Source organism: Leptosomus discolor, chromosome 1 (genome assembly GCF_034619465.1).
Source record: "Leptosomus discolor isolate bLepDis1 chromosome 1, bLepDis1.hap2, whole genome shotgun sequence".
NCBI lineage: Eukaryota > Metazoa > Chordata > Aves > Leptosomiformes > Leptosomidae > Leptosomus > Leptosomus discolor.
Genome location: NC_141391.1, coordinates 79,885,452 through 79,903,589, shown reverse-complemented (window position 1 = coordinate 79,903,589; position 18,138 = coordinate 79,885,452). Strand labels below are relative to the sequence as shown.

The 18,138-nt window shown below is 39.3% G+C and overlaps 1 protein-coding gene across 1 annotated transcript in view; it reads left to right on the top strand.

The window, feature by feature from the left end:
- PUDP (pseudouridine 5'-phosphatase) overlaps positions 1–18,138 on the top strand; it is a 67,487-nt gene that overhangs the window by 12,999 nt on the left and 36,350 nt on the right. Inside the window, exon 2 of the mRNA XM_086480682.1 lies at positions 10,853–11,071. Coding sequence (XP_086336808.1) covers positions 10,853–11,071 — 219 coding nt within the window. The remainder of the gene's footprint in view (positions 1–10,852; positions 11,072–18,138) is intronic.

Here is an 18,138-nt window from a genome sequence, read left to right as displayed (position 1 = left end):
TTATTGATAATATAGGCCCAGAAGCATAAATCAAATTTTCCACAAAATAGTTTACAAAGATCGATGGTTACAGGTATTGTATATCTGTACTTAATGGTAGTCTGAGTTTGAAAAATGTATTGTCCACTTGAACTGTCTGTAGTGGAGCATTTGAGACAATTATAGACTGCCAAGGAAATTTTTTCACAGAGTGATGATGATGCAATTTAATGGCTTCAGTACTGACAGTGTAGATGCTTCCCATTTCCAGTTCAAGACCTACTCAAGCTCCTCTGACAGTTTGTGGGGAAGATGTTAAATTCTCAAGAGACAGGCTAGATTTTCTATAATTAATAATAATAATAATAGGGTAGAGGGTACTGTCAGAAGAAATGCCTTTCCTGAAGAAAACAGCTTTAATTCTTGTGTGATTTATTTTTATTTATTTGTTACTGGCAAAGTTTTAAAGCTCTAGAAAATGCAAGTTCATAACAGAAGTGATTACAGGCCGACAGCGCTGCAGCAATACTACCATGAACCATGTCAGCCTAACACAAGAAAAAACCTCCATCCTCTTTGATGGTGACAAGCTCAGAGACTAAAGGTGCCCTTTACGTTTTAGAGGGTAGACTGTAGCCATGTTCAACAGTGTTCAGCTCTGTTTTCTTTGATTGGAATATTTTATGCAGTTGGATTCTTATATTAGTAGTTAGATTTGCTCTTCAGTGAACAGAAAAAAAAAAAAAAAAAAGCTTTTCATCTTGTTGGTGGAATACCAGATCTGCAGTGTTGTCCAAAGTTTTTAGTCTCTTTGAAAAGCACTATCCAGAGGGCACTGGAAGGATGTGGCCTGTGGTGTGTTTGCCTCTTTTTCAGAAGAGGAAGGCCTTTGGTGACCAGCATGTATGCAGCTGTATACATGCCTAGGATATGTTAGTCCTTCTAACAGTTTCAAAACGTAATAGGTCAAAAGGTGTAGCCTTGGGACTTCATCTTTTTCTCTAAAAGTCACTTGAGTTCCAGTGGCTCAGTTCAGCGTATACAGCAGATCAAGCAGGCACTTTTTATTTTGCTGATTGTAAGCTTGATTTTAGGTCAAGCGAAAGGAAATTACCAGAATGAGGTCAGGGAAGCTGTGTATTGAACACTCTTTGTTACAAATAGCGTTTTTCAGAGTTATTTCGTATTCGGGTGTTAGTAGCGTGTAATTCATTCTAAAGTCTCTGTGTCAGATCTGTTTGGATACTGCTGAATACGGCTGTTCATAATCATTTTCATAGTTACTATATATAGTTGCTTAAGTGATGCTTATATTAATCGTTTCTAGCTATTATTTTTGCCATACCTGTCAGGTGTTAATGAGAGAGACTAATTTTTTTCCTAATTTCCTTAAACTTCTCACCCCTTTCTTACTGTGAAGTTGCCTGCAATGCACCTTCAAAAGCAATTTTCACATTTACGTGCAGAATGATAGCAAAATGTTGCTATGGAGCAAAGAAATTTTTTTTTTTTGTACCTCTAATTTCAGGTCAGTTACTGTGGAATTCGAAGTGCGTGCCTTATCTAACATGTTTATATTCAGAAACTGTGAGCTTGATTGTCTCTTGCTTGTACCATTGTGACTTAATTGATTTCAGTAGATATGTACCTAATTCTGAGTAGTGAGAGAAGGGCTACTGGGTTTTTAATTTTTTTATTTTCTTCTTTAGTTTTTGGATGGAGAGAAGGAAGTTGGGGCTGGTTTTGGAAATAAAGTAAAAATCTCCTCTTACCTGCTTATTGACCAAATACTTTGCCAGCTTGTCTTTTGCAAGCGCTGTTGCAGTAGAACTAAGCACACCCCAGTGAAATAACTCCTGTGTCAGACTTATTAAATTCCAACCACAGGAGAGTGAAGCTGCTCATGTCTCAAGATGTAGCCTTTGACCTTGGCTTGCAGAACTGAGGTAGAAGGGAAGAAAGATTGAGTGAAAGTGGAATGACTCCTAGTTCGATTCACAGTATCTGTCTTTAGCACGTTAATCATATGGAAGAATGAAATGACGAACTCAAGTTTCTTGCACTCTTTGAGTCCCTGAACACGTATTTTTTATTTCATTTAGTAGGATACACAGTAGTGTTTCTTGTAACTCTAAGCTGTCACACTCAAAACAGAGTCATAACATAACATTTCCATTATGCCCAGAACCACTCTCTGGCAAAATAAGATTCAGCCTTTCCCCTTTGAGATAGCTGAAAATATAACCTTAATAGCTACTGTCAGAGAGTCGTCTTCCAGCTTTCTGTTTCTCCTGTAGTCCTCATGTGAATTGGACTCACTGACATGTTAGTGAGATTCTCTTGTCTGAACCTTTTTGTAATCACTGTATTCTTCCAGGACTGTAGTGTAGGTAAGTTTCATGTCTTTTTATAAAACATGCCTCGTACTGTTTTCTTATTTCCCCCCTGTTTTAAACAAGAGATAGTAGTTAGGTTAAATGGATTTTGATATTTGAAGACCATATGCTAGTTTAGAATTGTCATAGTGTGCTAAAATAATACTAGGTCAATTTGATCCAAGTGCAGGAGTTAAGAGGTGGATCTGTTCTCAGTCACCTTCTTTCTGTCAGGGAATGCCACTTTTAGAAAAGCTTTGAAAGCTAAAATATTTTATTTGAAAGTTGGGATTATACATCTGCCTTTAGGTACCTGATGTGTACCAAATTTTTAAGTGTTCTCTATAGCACTTCTACTAAAATAAAATATTTTTTGTGTGCAGTGAAGAGATTGATACTTTTTTTCCCGGGTGGAGGTCCTTGGGGTGGCTTCAAACTGAGGTGATTTGAAACACTTTCACAGATATTTTGCATCAAATGTTTAATTTTGAACTCTTTTCTGCATCTTCCAGGAACTGTAGTTGATGCCTCGTATTTACATTGGCTTTTCAGACTTTCTAATCAATCAGCATCTACCATATTAAGTAGAGACTTTGTGTGATGGGAGGTAGAGTTCTTGGGCAGATCACACAACTTTGCACAATTTTCACCACAGAAGCCTAGTTCAAAATATGCTGATAAGATTTCCCAGTTAATAAAGGCTACCATAATTATCTATTTTTAGTTTGATTGTATATACTAGTATTACTAGGTAGATGAAATCATCTATGCGGAGAGACTAAAGATTTTCAGCAAAAATTCATATATGTACTGGGAGGAAAACGATACAGCTCTTCAGCAGCAGGACTGAGAATTAGTGTGTAAATACACATGAAGAAAATAAAAGGAATCCTATTAAACAACTGTTAGTGCATGCGAAGCTCTGTAAGTGTCAGTTTATTTGGGAATATTAATAAAAAGATCTAGTACTGATACAGTCCAACTGCAGTTGGTTAGCAGACTGGCTTAGTTTCCTGGGAACAGGAAAAGTTCCTTTTGCCATACAAGGTGTCCTCAGCGCACAGGGTCTGCTGTTCAGGTGCTGGAGGGCAAATGGTGTTTTGAGCTCAGAAACGCAAAAGCATTGTACAACGTGATCTGGTGAAAGATGTTCCTGCCTGTGGCAGGGGAGTTGGACTAGGTGATCTTTAAAGGTCCCTTCCAACCCAAACCTTTTCTATGGTTTAGGTACCTGTGTCTCACTGGGCTCAGTGGAGCTTAGTTAAAAGCTTCTATGGCCAAGTATAAGTTTGTGTTTCACCTTGCCAATTATACGCAAGCTGATTATAGCCTACACAAATTACAGTCTACAGCACTAGTTCTGTGCTTCTACTGATGGTGTTAGGAAACAAAAGAGCTTGTGTACCGTAGTTGTGATAGTCCACTAGCATTGAGTGGTTCTGCTCTGGGCTGCAGACTGTGTTTCACGTAGGAATCAGTTAGGACCTGCCTCCAGCTTACTTCTGAGTCTGGAGGTAGGACAACTCTCGCTGTCACCATGTGAGGTTTTTCAGTGCTCTGTGAGAATAGCCATCTACTCTGATCCTCAGCCCCACATGGGAAGTGAGGGCTGTGGTCATGCGACTTCAGAGTAACCTCTGACTTGCCTGGGTAGAAATTCACACTTATCATGTGATGTTGGGAGTCCCTTAAATTGGTATCTATACCATGGTTTTCAGGTTCCATCTGCAGTTTTCAAACAATCAGTGATTATAGCTCATAAAACATAGTTTTCAGTTTGCCGTATCACAGTTGCCTCATGAATCTCAAAGGTCTGATTCTTTTTTGTATTTTAGATTCTAGTTAGGATTATGAGTTATTGGTATACAGCTATTAAAGAGATACTGTGATCAGATCTTGTAGTATTTCTGACACTTTCCTCTTGACTGTAGGCGATCAGCCATGATGGAATGTCCTTGCTCTTGGAAAAATCAAGCACATTGATGATGTTTGGTTTTCTCCTCTTAGTGTTACGACCACAGAGAAATTACTCCATCAGCAGATTTACTTCAAAAATTTTAGGCACTCTTGAGTGGATGGAAGAGATTAGCTTTATTAATGTGTAGTTCTTTACACTTCCTCTGTGGTAGTATGTTTGACACAGTGCTGCAATTAAGCTTAGAACATTGTCCAAGGCCACACTGGAAAAATAATGTTTTTCTTTTCTATTACAGTCATTCTGTCTTTTGAAATGTTTCCACTGTTTAGGAAACTGACTTTTTGGACAGTATTATAGAAAGTAATTTAGAAACATGTAACACTGAAAGTCAAACATCTTGAATTAGCAGCTCACATAAGTCTTTTTGTATATATAGTCTCCTGGGCACGCAAAAGCTTTCTGAGAATAAGGAAATTGGTATTAGAAGTGAACTGTGGTGTGCTGAAGAGAGTTCTTTTTTTGGTGTCATTTTGTTGGGGATTTGTTGAGGGAGTAATAAAGGGTTTTTTTGACACACACACACACACACACACACTCACACCCACACCCCCCCCCCCAATCCTCCTTCTTTTGACTATGCTTTTTTCCATTGTTGCTGCTTTAGGTTGCGGATGAAACAGAACAGCTCTGGGATGTCTGTTCAGGGAAGGTTATGTTTCTTTTCTTATAGCTCTTCTTGGAGAGAGTATATCTTTGTATTTGGTTTATGCGGCAAGGTTTTGGAAGCAGGGGGGCTGCAGGGGTGGCTTCTGTGAGAAGCTGCAAGAAGCTTCCCCGCCATGTCCAACAGAGCCAGTGCCAGCCGACTTCAAGACAGACCTGCTGCTGTCCAAGGCCGAGCCCATCAGCGACCGTGGTAGCACCTCTGGGATAATGTATTTAAAAATAGGAAAAAGTTACTGTGCAACAGCAACTGCAGCTGGAGAGAGGAGTGAGAATAGGTGAGAGAAACAGCCCTGCAGACACCAAGGTCAGTGACGAAGGAGGGGGAGGAGGTGCTCCAGGCACCGGAGCAGAGATTCCTCTGCAGGCCGTGGTGAAGACCATGGTGAGGCAGGTTGTGTCCTGCACCCATGGAGGTCCATGGTGGAGCAGGTGGATGCTTGAAAGAGGTTGTGACCCTGTGGGAAGCCCATGCCTGAGCAGGTTTTCTGGCAGGACTTGTGACCCTACAGGGGAATCACGTTGGAGCAGTCTGTTCCTGCACCCTGTGCAAGGGACCCACGCTGGAGCAGTTTGTGGAGAACTACAGGCCGCGGGACGGACTCACATTGGGGAAGTTCATGGAGGACTGTCTTCTGTGGGAGGGACCCCATGTTGGAGCAGAGAAAGATTGTGAGGAGTCCTCCCCCTGAGGAGGAGGGAGCAGCAGAGACCACGTGATGAACTGACAGCAGCCCCCATTCCCCATTCCCCATCCCCCTGTGCCTCTGATGGGGGAGGAGGTAGAGAAATTGGGAGTAAAGTAGAGGCCAGGAAGAAGGGAGGGGTTGGGGGAAGATGTTTTATGATTTGTTTTTCTCATTATCCTACTCTGATTTGATTGATAATAAATGAAGTTAATTTCCCCAAGATGAGTCTGTTTTGCCCGTGACAGTAATTGCTGAGTGATCTCCCAGTCCTTATCTTGACCCACGAGCCTTCCATTATATTTTCTCTCCCCTGTCCAGCTGAGGAGGGGGAGTGATAGAGCAGCTTTGGTGGGCACCTGGTATCTGGCCAGGGTCAACCCACCACAATCTAAATTAATATATATTTGGTTATTCTTCTGCTGACTTTGATAACATAGTGACCCTTTTGATTTCATGTGTTGTATGGTAGTTTTATCCAAGTGCCTTGGAACATCTCATTTCAAAACCACATTTTAAACCTGTTTTGCATTCCTCAGGCCAGTGAACTGCTGCCATGCATTGTCAGCAATGTATAGAGAAGAAGAGATACCTGCTTCGTGAAAAGCTGACTTCCTTGTGAACATGCTGTAAGCTGTTCCTCGCAGAGGTAGTAATTGCTCCTCTGGATGAGCACAGTCCTTGTATAATACTGTTGCCTGGTTATAGTAGCTCATATGCTAATGACAGTGTGACTGTTACCTGACTTGAACCTTGTCATATACATTTTAAGGAGCTACGTCTCTGTTAGCTATAAGTTTCAGCCCAACAAGCGGGATTGTGTAGGCACCACATCAATTGCTGTTTGCATAGTTCTGTTTTTAATGGTTAAGGGCCTACATGAATGCCTAGAAAAAAGGTATCAGGCAGTTTCTATGAATCAACAGCTTTTCTATTTTTAAACTAATGAGATGTTGTCACATAGTTTATGTTTAATAAGTACAGTTTTAGAATGTTTTGAATTAAGTCATATATATTGTCTGCTGTTTCAAAGTTGGATTCCCTCATGCTCTGGAGTTGAAATACAGACTTCTCTACTTTTTCATGTGCTATTTTGTATTGATGGTGGAGTATTTGTTTACAGCTCCACATCAGAAGAGTGTTTGCATGGTGTATTTGTGGACTGTTCCTTTCACTTCCCTGTGGCATTAAAAAGAAGGATAAGGTGCATATGCAAATGCAAGATAGCATTAAGATATGTCTGCTGTATTAATGTAAACTAAAAGCCTTTTGGATTTGTTCAGAAGCTTCTTCCTCTCCCCATAGAAGTAAAATGTTTCTGTGCATATATAACGAGAGTTGACTTCCTCTGTAGCTGCCATTGAAAAATTGTCCCGGTAATACAAGCCCAGAGGGGCAAATATGTGATACTCATTTGGGAACAGTTCTGTGCTGCTATTGTTTTTTGGGCACCAAACTTAGTTTCTTTTTAAGTCTGTTAGCAATAACTTGAATTCGTGGTAGATTGTCTCATATTAGAGAAGGACAAACAGGCTCACAGCACTTTGAGTGAGTTAGCCAGTGTGTTTCTCTGGACTTAGTGAAGTAATCACCATGTCGCATATTTATGTATCTTGAAGTTACTTATATTAATATTCTAGTACAACAGAGAAAAAAGAAACAGATTTGCAAAAATTAAAGCTCCAGAACAGACTTCTACCTGCTCCCTACTAAATGAATAATGGATCATTTCAGTGAATTTTTTAAGTACTAAGTGCAAATCATTACTTGGAAGCAGTAATTTTAATTTTTCAGCAATTATAGCCATTATTTTTTCTTTATCTTTGGATGTTACAGTTTATCAATCATGTAAAATGGTTTACCGGATAACTTGCGCTTTATAACTGGCTTATGATTTTGAAGTAGGCATTATTTGGTGCTTACTATTTGTTTTAATAGAGGCTTTACCTTCCTCTAACCTCCAGGTATCAATAAGATGAACTTAAATGGTACTGGTTGTGAGAGTAGATCAGTTGAAAGGTACAAGACATGAATACTACAGCAGCATTTCCTTTAGTTGGGTGGGCCAGACTGCATTTAGGTTCACTGCGCTTGGTTGGGTACATGAGCACCACGTGCCTTGAAATTTAGGCATGGCTCAAATATTTTCATTGAGCATGCATAGAAGCAGTGCTTGTTTCCTCCCGTGACTGAAGTGGGTGACTCTTTAAGGTGATAAATTCACATTTAATTTTTCTTCATAAGCAAGTTCATATGGAAGGAACAGGGGGAATATTACAGCAAAGAATAGAACGTTCCTGTTCCTCATCCCCTCAGAGGGCCATCTTTGCTAAGGGGTTTGAACCGACATCCCTTTAATAAGCCCTTAAGTCAGAAGGCTCCAGTTTCATTCGTATTCACAGGCTAGCGCTTATCTGAGTTTTACTCTTTTAAAGGCACCTTTTGCCTTTAAAACACAGTACTATATATACAGACGCTCACACAACATATATGTGTGTGTATATATATATAAAAATAGATGTTTATATGCTTTATATATATACACAACCATATAAATGGTTTATATGTTATATGTATGTATATAGCATAATAGCATTAAAAAAATCTCATGGGATGTTAAGAGAAGTAGGCTCAGGCCCTTGGGGTAGATTGAGAGGCTGAGTGTAATTTTCTGGACTAGTGCTGTAACACTTAGGCTATTGTGCAAAAAGTAATTTCTGTTGCCTGCCTTCCTCATCCCCACTCTTGCTAAGCTGCTGTAAGGGATTTTGAGGTCAGCTGTTAAACTGCTGGGTTTTTTTTCTCCACTTAGCCATCATGGATAACCATAGTCATGCATTTTTAAACTAACTTTCACAGTACTGAAAGTGTGAATGGAAGGATGTTGGGAGGGAACTCCAAGACTGACCTTTTGCCACAAATTGCAAGATAATTATCTAGTAAAGTTCATTTATTTGAAAGAATTCAAATTCTTTCCTTTTTTTCTGATTGTTTTGCTAACTCAGGAGCCTTCATCTATAATTCTTCAGTGGTTCAGGGTGGTTTAAACTAATTTTTTAGATTTTAGACCTGTTCCAGTGACAGTTGTATGGTCACTAGTCTTTTGCATTGCTTGTACTGCTTTTGTCTGTCTTGTTTGCTGCTATCTTAAGGGAAAAGTCTGAATTTCCCGCTGGAAGAAGTGGTAATGATAGAAAAAGAATGGGGAATTAATTATATACCATGCTTTATTCAGTGGCATAGTCTGTTGCTCCCTCAGTGACTGGTTTTCGTAACGCTGTTGCATTTTTATGTTTCAGTAGTATGTCATAATGTGTTATTTCTTCTTTTTTTTTTTTTTTTTTTTTTGAGACAGAGCTGTAATTGATAAACTGTGGATAGTAATATCTTGAGTTATTCTTTGGGTTGAGAGGCTGTTCCTTGTTCCATTCTAAGTTTGCTGTTCAGAGGCCATTGGTTTCCAACTCTTTTTCATGCATACCAAAACCACCAGCAGGATCGTGCAAGTTTGTGGGTAGTTCTGGGGGTTTTATCTTTGCGGCGCTGTTTCCTAAACCCTGTGATAGTCCACATACTGTTTGGAAATGTGGTGAATATACCACTGTTTGATACTCATATCCTCACTTATACAGATATTTGATGAATTGGTTCACTTGTGTAATCAAACAAGCTAAGAGCATGTCGTGTCTGTGGGGAGAGGGGTCTGCTGCCCCGATAAGTACGTTGGGCATTTAGCTGATCTTTTGGCTTAGTGTCCCTTCTAGTTACCGAAGGGAAACGTGGAGAAGAGCACTCTGGCAGGCAGCAGAGCGTGTCTTCTGCACAGCTGTGTGTTCACATGATGGTAGGTGCTACCATGGGAAACGGCCTCTATGAATCTCATTTGATTTCAGATTGGAATCATCTGCTGACCTCAGGACAAGCAGATTACTGTGGTTAAGCAGTAAGCATTTGTCAGACTGCAGTGAAAGTCTCCACGTATATTGTAGTCATTGGACTTTGCTCTGCTTTCTTCAGTCTTTTGCATATTAGCTATGTTAAACCTTGAAGTTTAAACTCTGTTACATACTACTTATATATTCAGAAAGTGAGGCAATGTCTGCATGAATAATTTCACTATTTTATTACTGCTATAAAAAGTATTTTTACATGGCAAAGGACATGTTGATAAGTGAAGTCTCTAATTTCTCTAAAGAAATCTCATAAGAGCAACTACTTCCTTTCCTTGCTTTTGTCTTTCGTTGCTAAAGTGATAATAATAAACATTCCTTTAGAGTTACAGAAAGCAAAGATATGCATGAGAAGGAAATTAAAGCATGGTTAACAGCAGTAGCTGGCATTTCAAAGGAGGCTACTTAAAAAGACAGAATGGTAGAAAAGCCACTGTTTAAGATCTTGCTGAAATGAAGCAAAGACTTGAAAGGACTTTTCTTCCGTGTTTTAAAGTAAATGTTATTGACCTTCTCTTTCAAAGATTTGTCTGAGGGGAAAGACAGGAAGGATTGTTTGTTTGTATTAAAAAAAAATAGTTTAAAATCTAAAATCGCCTTTGACATAGAAGCTGATAGTTTTACTGGCAACATTCAGCCTGGAGTTTACTCTTGGCAGAAACCCCCTGGAAATACAAGTGAGTGTGTTCTGCTTGAGTAATCACATGTAAATGCAGAGGTGCCAGCAGCACTATAATAATGACTGTAGTGTCTTTGAAGGCACTGCGAAGCTTCCGTTCAAAGACACTCTTAAATAATTAAATCTTTTTTTAATTTACATGGAATACGTAATGACATCCCCCAAGTACCATATTTCCTTCCCTCCTCTTCTTTGTCATGCGAAGAATAAATTGTGTATTTTGATTAAGGCACTACTTGCTAACTTGTACAGTAAAGAAAGGTGATGAAAGAGCAGGTCCAGATAGTTCTTTGTTGTGAACCTCAGTAACCTTTTCTTAACACAGAAGTGACAGCTTGAAAAACCTTAGGTACCTCTGAGGGGATCTTGGAGACTGGCTTCCCCTCTGCAAATAAAGGGAGGCAGTTTTGTCCACTTTGATATGCCCTCTGGCTCCTGGCAGTTCACTCTGTCACCATTTATGTGGCCCTCCTTGTACGACTGGCTGCTCAGCTGGCTGTACATGGTTTTAATCTTTTTTTGTTATTATTATTATTTGGCAGATACCGAGCGTCTCTATACGGTAGTGTTTGAAGAGATCTGTGGGCGTTATGGAAAGTCCTATACCTGGGATGTGAAATCCTTGGTCATGGGTAAAAAAGCCCTAGAGGCGGCACAGATTATTCAAGATGTTCTAGATCTTCCAATAACCAAAGAAGAACTTCTGCATGAAAGTAAAATGAAGCAGGAGAAGATATTCCCTACTGCTGAACTGATGCCAGGTATGTTTCTTTTCAATGTTCATAAACTGTTTATGGAATTACTTAAATGCTAAGGTAGACGTTTTTAATCTGCCTTCCACAAAACAGTTTGTCTTACAGTTTCAGTTTCATCGCTCTTGTTTTAACAAGTTTTACTCAAATCTGTCTGTTATTTACCCGTTAAACAGATATTTTGCCTGTTAAAGGGTACTGAAGACTTTTTTTCTTGTTTACTTGGAGAACAGCTTTTTTTTCTATTTGTTTTAAAAGAAGAAAAAAGACTAGGTAAATCTGCATGAATTCTGTTTTGTGAACCAGCCATTCTTTATAATTCTTGTTGGCAGCTGTGTAACTCAGCAAGTTAATTTTCTCTGGCTATGAGTGTAGTCCACCTTTGTTAACCACAAATACACTTTTAAATATGTAGTCAAGTGTATGAGCCTATGGGGTTTTCCAGCTGGGATTAATTTCACCTAAACTGAACTTTGAAAGTTAAACATGGTGTCTGAGCCAGCTGTGTGTTGATGGAGAGGGAGAGTTTTGCAGGCTGTTCTTCTGAAGATACATGCCTTTTACCAGTGATTGTGCAGGAAGCCCAAATGAGTAGCTTAAACCAGGTACCTCAAGATAAGCAAGAGGATGAATTTTATCTGTGGTGTGAGCTCATACATTTATATTCCATTACATTTACATCTGAAATGCTTAGAGAAAAATCCTCAGCTATGCAAGACGAGCAATACCTAAAGCTAGGATCGCTGTTAACTTTTTGTACGGTGTTAAACTTCCTGGAGCAAATATCAATAATTTATGAAGGAAAGAAAAAAGGAGGAGGGAGGAGAGGGGGAGTAATAAAAAAAAGATATTAGAGGTGAAATAACTACATGTCACTATAACAAGCCTGTTACAATTTTTCTCTTTGAATGTGTGCATGTTTGTTCTGACAGTCTCTATAGCGCATTAATGATGTTTTAATTTTTGGATGCTTTTTTTATACCTAGTTTCATAATGCATTAAGAGGATAAAAGTTAAAAGTATGTGATATGTTAGGAATAAATAACAAGTGGCAAAAATAAAAAGTGTAATTTTTTTAGGCAGTTTAAAAAGTTGTGTATTTTGTTTAGCCAACTTATACATTTATCTCTCTGATGTCTTTTATATGCAAGATTTTTCAAATTGCATCTTTCTCACTTAAAGGTTCACCTAAAACTGCAAGCCTAGTTAAACTCTCCAGGAAAACAAGAAAGATGGAAGGAGGTGTTATTAATTTTTTGTGTCAAACTTCTGGGACTAACTTTGCAGCTATATCTTTTGCAAGACAAACGAAAAAAACCCAAAACCTACTCTGAGCTTAGAAAATGACAGATGGACAGACTGGGTGAAATGTTAGGAAGCACAGAGAAGAGTTGCTATAATGTAACAGCACAGGTAATAGATGCCGTTAAGTGGATATTCTGAGGCTGCTGAGGATTGTGATAATGTGGCTGAGCTGCCTTGGAACAGAGTTGGAGAAAGGTGATGGAACAGATTAGCCGAAGGAAACATGAAGTTTTGCACTGTTCCTCCCTTCAAAGAGTGAATCCTGAGCTTGCTCAAGCTGGACTATTATAGATTAAACAAGCAAAATTCTTACTGGGACAAGCAAGTAAACATTTTTGTCATCGCCAGAATTGTTCAACTGATTATCTTTTCAGTTCAGCTAAATACATGTGATAACTTTCTTCAGGCTATTTTCTAAAGCAGAACTGATGTGAACTTAAATACTTCATGCTCACTGGCCATTGTGGGGAGCAAAGGCAGCCTTGGTCACTGAAGTAATGGGATCTGTACTTTGTAGCAGCATACAAGGTAAAAGCTGTATTGCCATGAATTTTGAGAAAACCAGGTTGATGTCAGCTAGCAATCTAGGAAGAAGTGGCTCCAGCTACTTACTGTTTAGTTTAAGGACTGATCTGTTTTTCAATCTGATAACCACATTTTTTAATCTGATACTTATCTTCTGTCCTTTTGTATCTTCTGAGGATATTTATTAATGTAATCCTTGTGAATTTATTCTGCAGCCCCTTAAAGCTCTTTAATTAAGAATGGACTTCATGCAGGTGTTGTGTAAGATGTAAGACTGTAGTGACATTTTGAATTTACACTGTTCTCTGACTAAGCTGATCTTTCAGATAGTTACAGGTAAATACAGGAAAATTAAAGTTAATTGTCATATTTATTAATGGCATAAGATGACTCTGACATGCTGAGTCTCTGGCCATCTTTTGGCAGTTAATAGGCAGGTGAGGTTCTATTTTTCAATTGGTTTCTACAGTTTTTCCAAAAAATAAGATTCAAATTTGATTTGGTGGAGAGCAGTGCTGAATGATGACCAATGATGTTTGAAAAAGGGACTCAAGAAAAGTAGCACTTGTTTCTGGACATGGAATGAGCTGTGCACATGTTTGTGCCAGTGATGGTAACTGTTAATTCCCAAATCGAGTAATTGACAGGTACGTCAGTGATGGTTAAGGATGGTGTGGAAGTTGTATGAAAATACAATTGTCAAAGCAGTTCTTTGACTGACAGATTATATCACAGCCATGCCGCTTAACGTACAACAATTCTGAGACGTTAGTGGGTGAAGACGGAATTTTGACTGTTTCAGCGTGGCTGAACTGACTAACAAGCTTCAATACATCAGGCTATGGTCAAAATACAGATTTCATCTATGAAGAGAATGTGTCCATTTATAATATGGAATTTTCTGATAGCTATTTGAGAGTTTTTCACAGATTTATTTTTAGTTCTGAAAATCTTAGGGAAGGCTGGTTTTGATTTCATTGGAGAAAGGAATTAACCCAAGACAATGCTGACAAAATGACAAGGCTGCCACTTCTGCTGCTTTTCTAAATATTTCTGTCAGAGTACAGACTTCTTATCTGCCAGAGTAACATAGTAGGCTTTCTGTTTCTGCAAATGTAATGCCACATTGCAGGGAAATATATCATCAGAAGAATAAGGAGTGACAAGTGGAGCAGAAGAAAAACAGGCATATGTGTGTTTACCTATATGTGTATAGGTGTGCTTTTGCTTAGCATAAACCCAGAATATACACAGAACCAGAGAAACTGAACTTGAAGTTACACACCTGCCAACAGTTGCTAGACTCATGCCAGGGTTATCAGATTAATGCCATTCTTTCATAGCAGTCTCTGTTTTTTGGCTCATCATCATCACAAAGTACAGATCCTTAAGGGTATTGTGGTTGTGTACGCCTTTCAGATGTTTTCCATTCTGGGTCATTTTAGCTGTTGTTTCCTTGATTCATGTTGTGCCCTTAACAGTTAGACAGACTTCCTACTATGTTATCATTTCTTTCCCATGCTATTATTGTTTTAATGGTAGGAGACTCTAGTGAGTCCATGCTGGGCTCAGTGAGCCTGTAACCTCTAGATTGGTCAATTAGCTGCAAACTTGGAATGATGCTTTCTGTTGCACTTATTTGAAACATTTGGCCTTTGCATTAAGTCCTAAAGGACTGCAACCCAAAAACGCTTTTACCAGGAAGTCAGCAACACAGTTGACAGAGGTTCTGAATTGTGTAAAATTTAGCACTTATATTTTTTCCATGGCCATGCACGTGTCAGTGTGTCCAAACTAAAATGAGATTATCGATTTGGTGAAAGGGAATCTCTACTCCAGGAAGGAACTCTGGTGCTTTTTCGAGAGCAGCAAGATGACAAGATAGAATTCTTTGTTAATAGCCAATTACCTTCCAAGTTGGGAAGTAGGTTATTATTTTCCACCTTGACTTTTGTAGCTCAGTGAAAAGATAACACACCATTGCACAGATAGCATTTTTAATATCTCGAAACAAAAAAGAAATAGATGGATCTGAAAGTTTCACTTCCATAGTCTCATCAGGTTCATGGCAATTACACCAAGTGTGGATGGCCCCACCTCTGTCACACTGTCAGCTTCACAGCAGCAATGCTGACTTTGCTTGAGGATTGAGAACAAGTGAAGATAATGTATAGTGCTGTGCTGATGGGCTTGCAACTGTTGTAGCACACCTGACTACACAGAAAATAGTTTTTGATCAGTTTGTGATTTAAGTGAATAGACAGCTGCTTCTTGTTCTGCTTGGGAATATTTTTTTCTTTAATAGATGCTTTTAGTGTTCAGAGGCTGCTGAGGCTTTTACCATAGAATCACTTCTATGAACTTAAAGAATTATCATCGAATTCACTAGAAATCTAATCAACTTGACTAAGCTTTGAGTGGTAATGTTAGCTTTTCTTTGATTAAAGAAAGTGGTGAAATCTTTGAGAGCTTTAAGTTTGGTCTGATAGCACATTCAGTGTAGGAACTGTAAATTATTTTGAAAAAGAGAAGCAGTCTTTTCATACAGAGGCTATATTTATCCTTAAGATTTCCATTTGTGCAGAACTGGACATAAATCATACGAGACACGCACAATGCATGTTAATGCAGTTAATTTAAACAATGCACAGAGCACTTTGGTTTCCTTTAGTCTTTTTCTCAGCAGTAAATCTTTTCTTCTGAATACACACTGAAAGCTCTCAGGCAGCTTGTTTTATGTAACATTACAGCAAAATGAAGTGGACTTGAATATGGTTTTCTTAAGAGCTTTGATTTTTGGTGCCCCAGAGGTCAGGTGTCCTCTGTTCTCATGCTGTTAGTGTGAGTAGAAAGCTGACTATATCTACAGGGTGGTGAGTGGGGAGCAACACTATGATAGACGTACCTGAAGATCTTCTTAGAGGGAGAGCTGAAAGTCTGCAAAGAGAGTGTGAAGTTGTATTTGGGCTCATAATTTGTGCGAGCTAAGTGAAAAAAGCACTTGATGACCAATATAGTTTTTCCAACAAAAAATTCAGTATACAGGGCAAATGTCTGTTGATCAAGACAGTATTCTCTAAAAAAGCTTGTAGCCGTGTTGTTTCTTCTGCAGAATATGCTGAGACTTAGCATGGGCTGTATAGATGAGCTCCAAAAGTATAGCAGGGAAAGAGAAATGAAACGTACACGTACACCCGTGAAGGAAAAGGGAAACAGGGTAAAAGAGGTAGTAGACTGGTCAAATGTGATAAAAAAGGAAAACAAAAGTGAATGTTTTTTGGAAAAGAGCAAAGAGCTCAGATTGACCAAAAAAAAAAAGTCCAAGAAAACTCAAGCATATATAGATACAATAAAGTACACATAGGAAAAGATTTGATTACACATGAAATACGGTTGTTTTTTCTCAGTTAAAAAGAACTTTGTGACATGTTTCAATACCCCACCTCATTTTTTCAAAGCAGCACATTTCTTATCAAGAGGTTTAGGGAGAGAGTAATTTCTTTAGCTTATAATTGCAGTTGACAATAACATAGATGTGACTGATAGTCATGATTAAACTGTCAAATGAGAGTGGCCTGTGTAGCTTATTGGAGTAAAAAGAATGAGTATCTCTTCAACAATTACAATTAACTGGAGACCAAATTACATACTGTGATTACAAAATACAGACAAAAATAAGAATAACACAGGAATTTAACTGAATAAATAATCAAATAACCAGTAACTAACTGGGGAGGGGGATAAGGCAATTTAATAAGTAAAATGTCCTATATAACTCACTGTTTCTAAAGTATTTCTGTAGCCCCAAAACTATGTTAAAGCAATTGTAGGTAGCAGTAATGTTGTTACTATAATCCTAATGATTTGAGGCTGATGTGAGGGAAGGTTTTAAATGAGAAGTAATACCTTTCATTAAACTAACTGAGCTCTGGAGAAGCTTTTGGGCGTAAAAAGTCATCTTCATATCAATTTTGAAATACCCATTTCCTATTTTTGTTTGTTTTTTCTTTGCTGTGAGGGTGGTGAGACACTGGCACAGGTTGCGCAGAGAAGCTGTGGCTGTGCCCTCCCTGGGAGTGTTCAACCACAGGTTGGATGGGGCTTTGGGCAACCTAGTCTGGTGGAGGGTGTCCCTGACCATAGCGAGGGGGTTGGAACTGGATGATCTTTAAGGTGCGTTCCAACCTGAACTGTTCTATGATTCATTCTATGATTCAAGATTTCTAAAAAAGCAACTAGGAAGAGGAAGACACAAAATAATAATTTTAAGTCTATCCAAAGGTTTTATCATTTCCATAAGTGTAGCCTTTAGCTTTCCATAATAGTTTAGCTTGAACTTTCACTTGAATCTGAAACTGAACAGACAGAATCTATGGAATCTCCACAATATAACATGATTTCATTGGTTACTTGATGCTTGCATTTAGTTAGAATCATAGAATCATTAAGGTTGGAAAAGACCTCTGAGATCATCAAGTCTGTCAGCCCAACACCACCATGCCCACTAAACCATGTCTAGACGCGCTACTTCAACACTTTTTTTTGAACACCTCCAGGGATGGTGTCTCCACCACTTCCCTGGGCAGCCTGTTCCAATGCCTAACCAGTCCTTCAGTAAAGAAATTTTTCCTAATGTCCAATCTAAACCTCCCCTGGCACAACTTGAGGCTGTTTCCTCTTGTCCTATCGCTTGTTACTTGGGAGAAGAGACCGACCCCCACCTCACTACAACCTCCTTCAGGTAGCTGTAGAGAGCGATAAGGTCTCCCCTCAGCCTCCTCTTCTCCAGGCTGAACAACCCCAGTTCCCTCAGCGGCTCCTCATAAGACCTGTTCTCCAGGCCCTTCACCAGCTTCGTTGCCCTTCTCTGGACACGCTGCAGCACCTCAATGTCCTTCTTGCAGTGAGGGGCCCAAAACTGCACACAGTATTCCAGGTGCAGCCTCACCAGTGCCGAGTACAGGGGCACGATCACTTCCTTACTCCTGCTGGCCACACTATTTCTGATACAGGCCAGGATGCTGTTGGCCTTCTTGGCCACTTGGGCACACTGCTCGCTCATGCTCTCGGTGTTCCCCTGGGTTTTTTGCACCAGGCAGCTTTCCAGTCATTCTTCCCCAAGCCTGCAGCATTGCATGGGGTTGTTGTGACCCAAGTGCAGGACCCGGCACTTAGTCTTGTTGAACCTCATACAATTGGCCTCGGCCCAGCGATCCAGCCTGTCCAGATCCTTCTGCAGAGCCTTC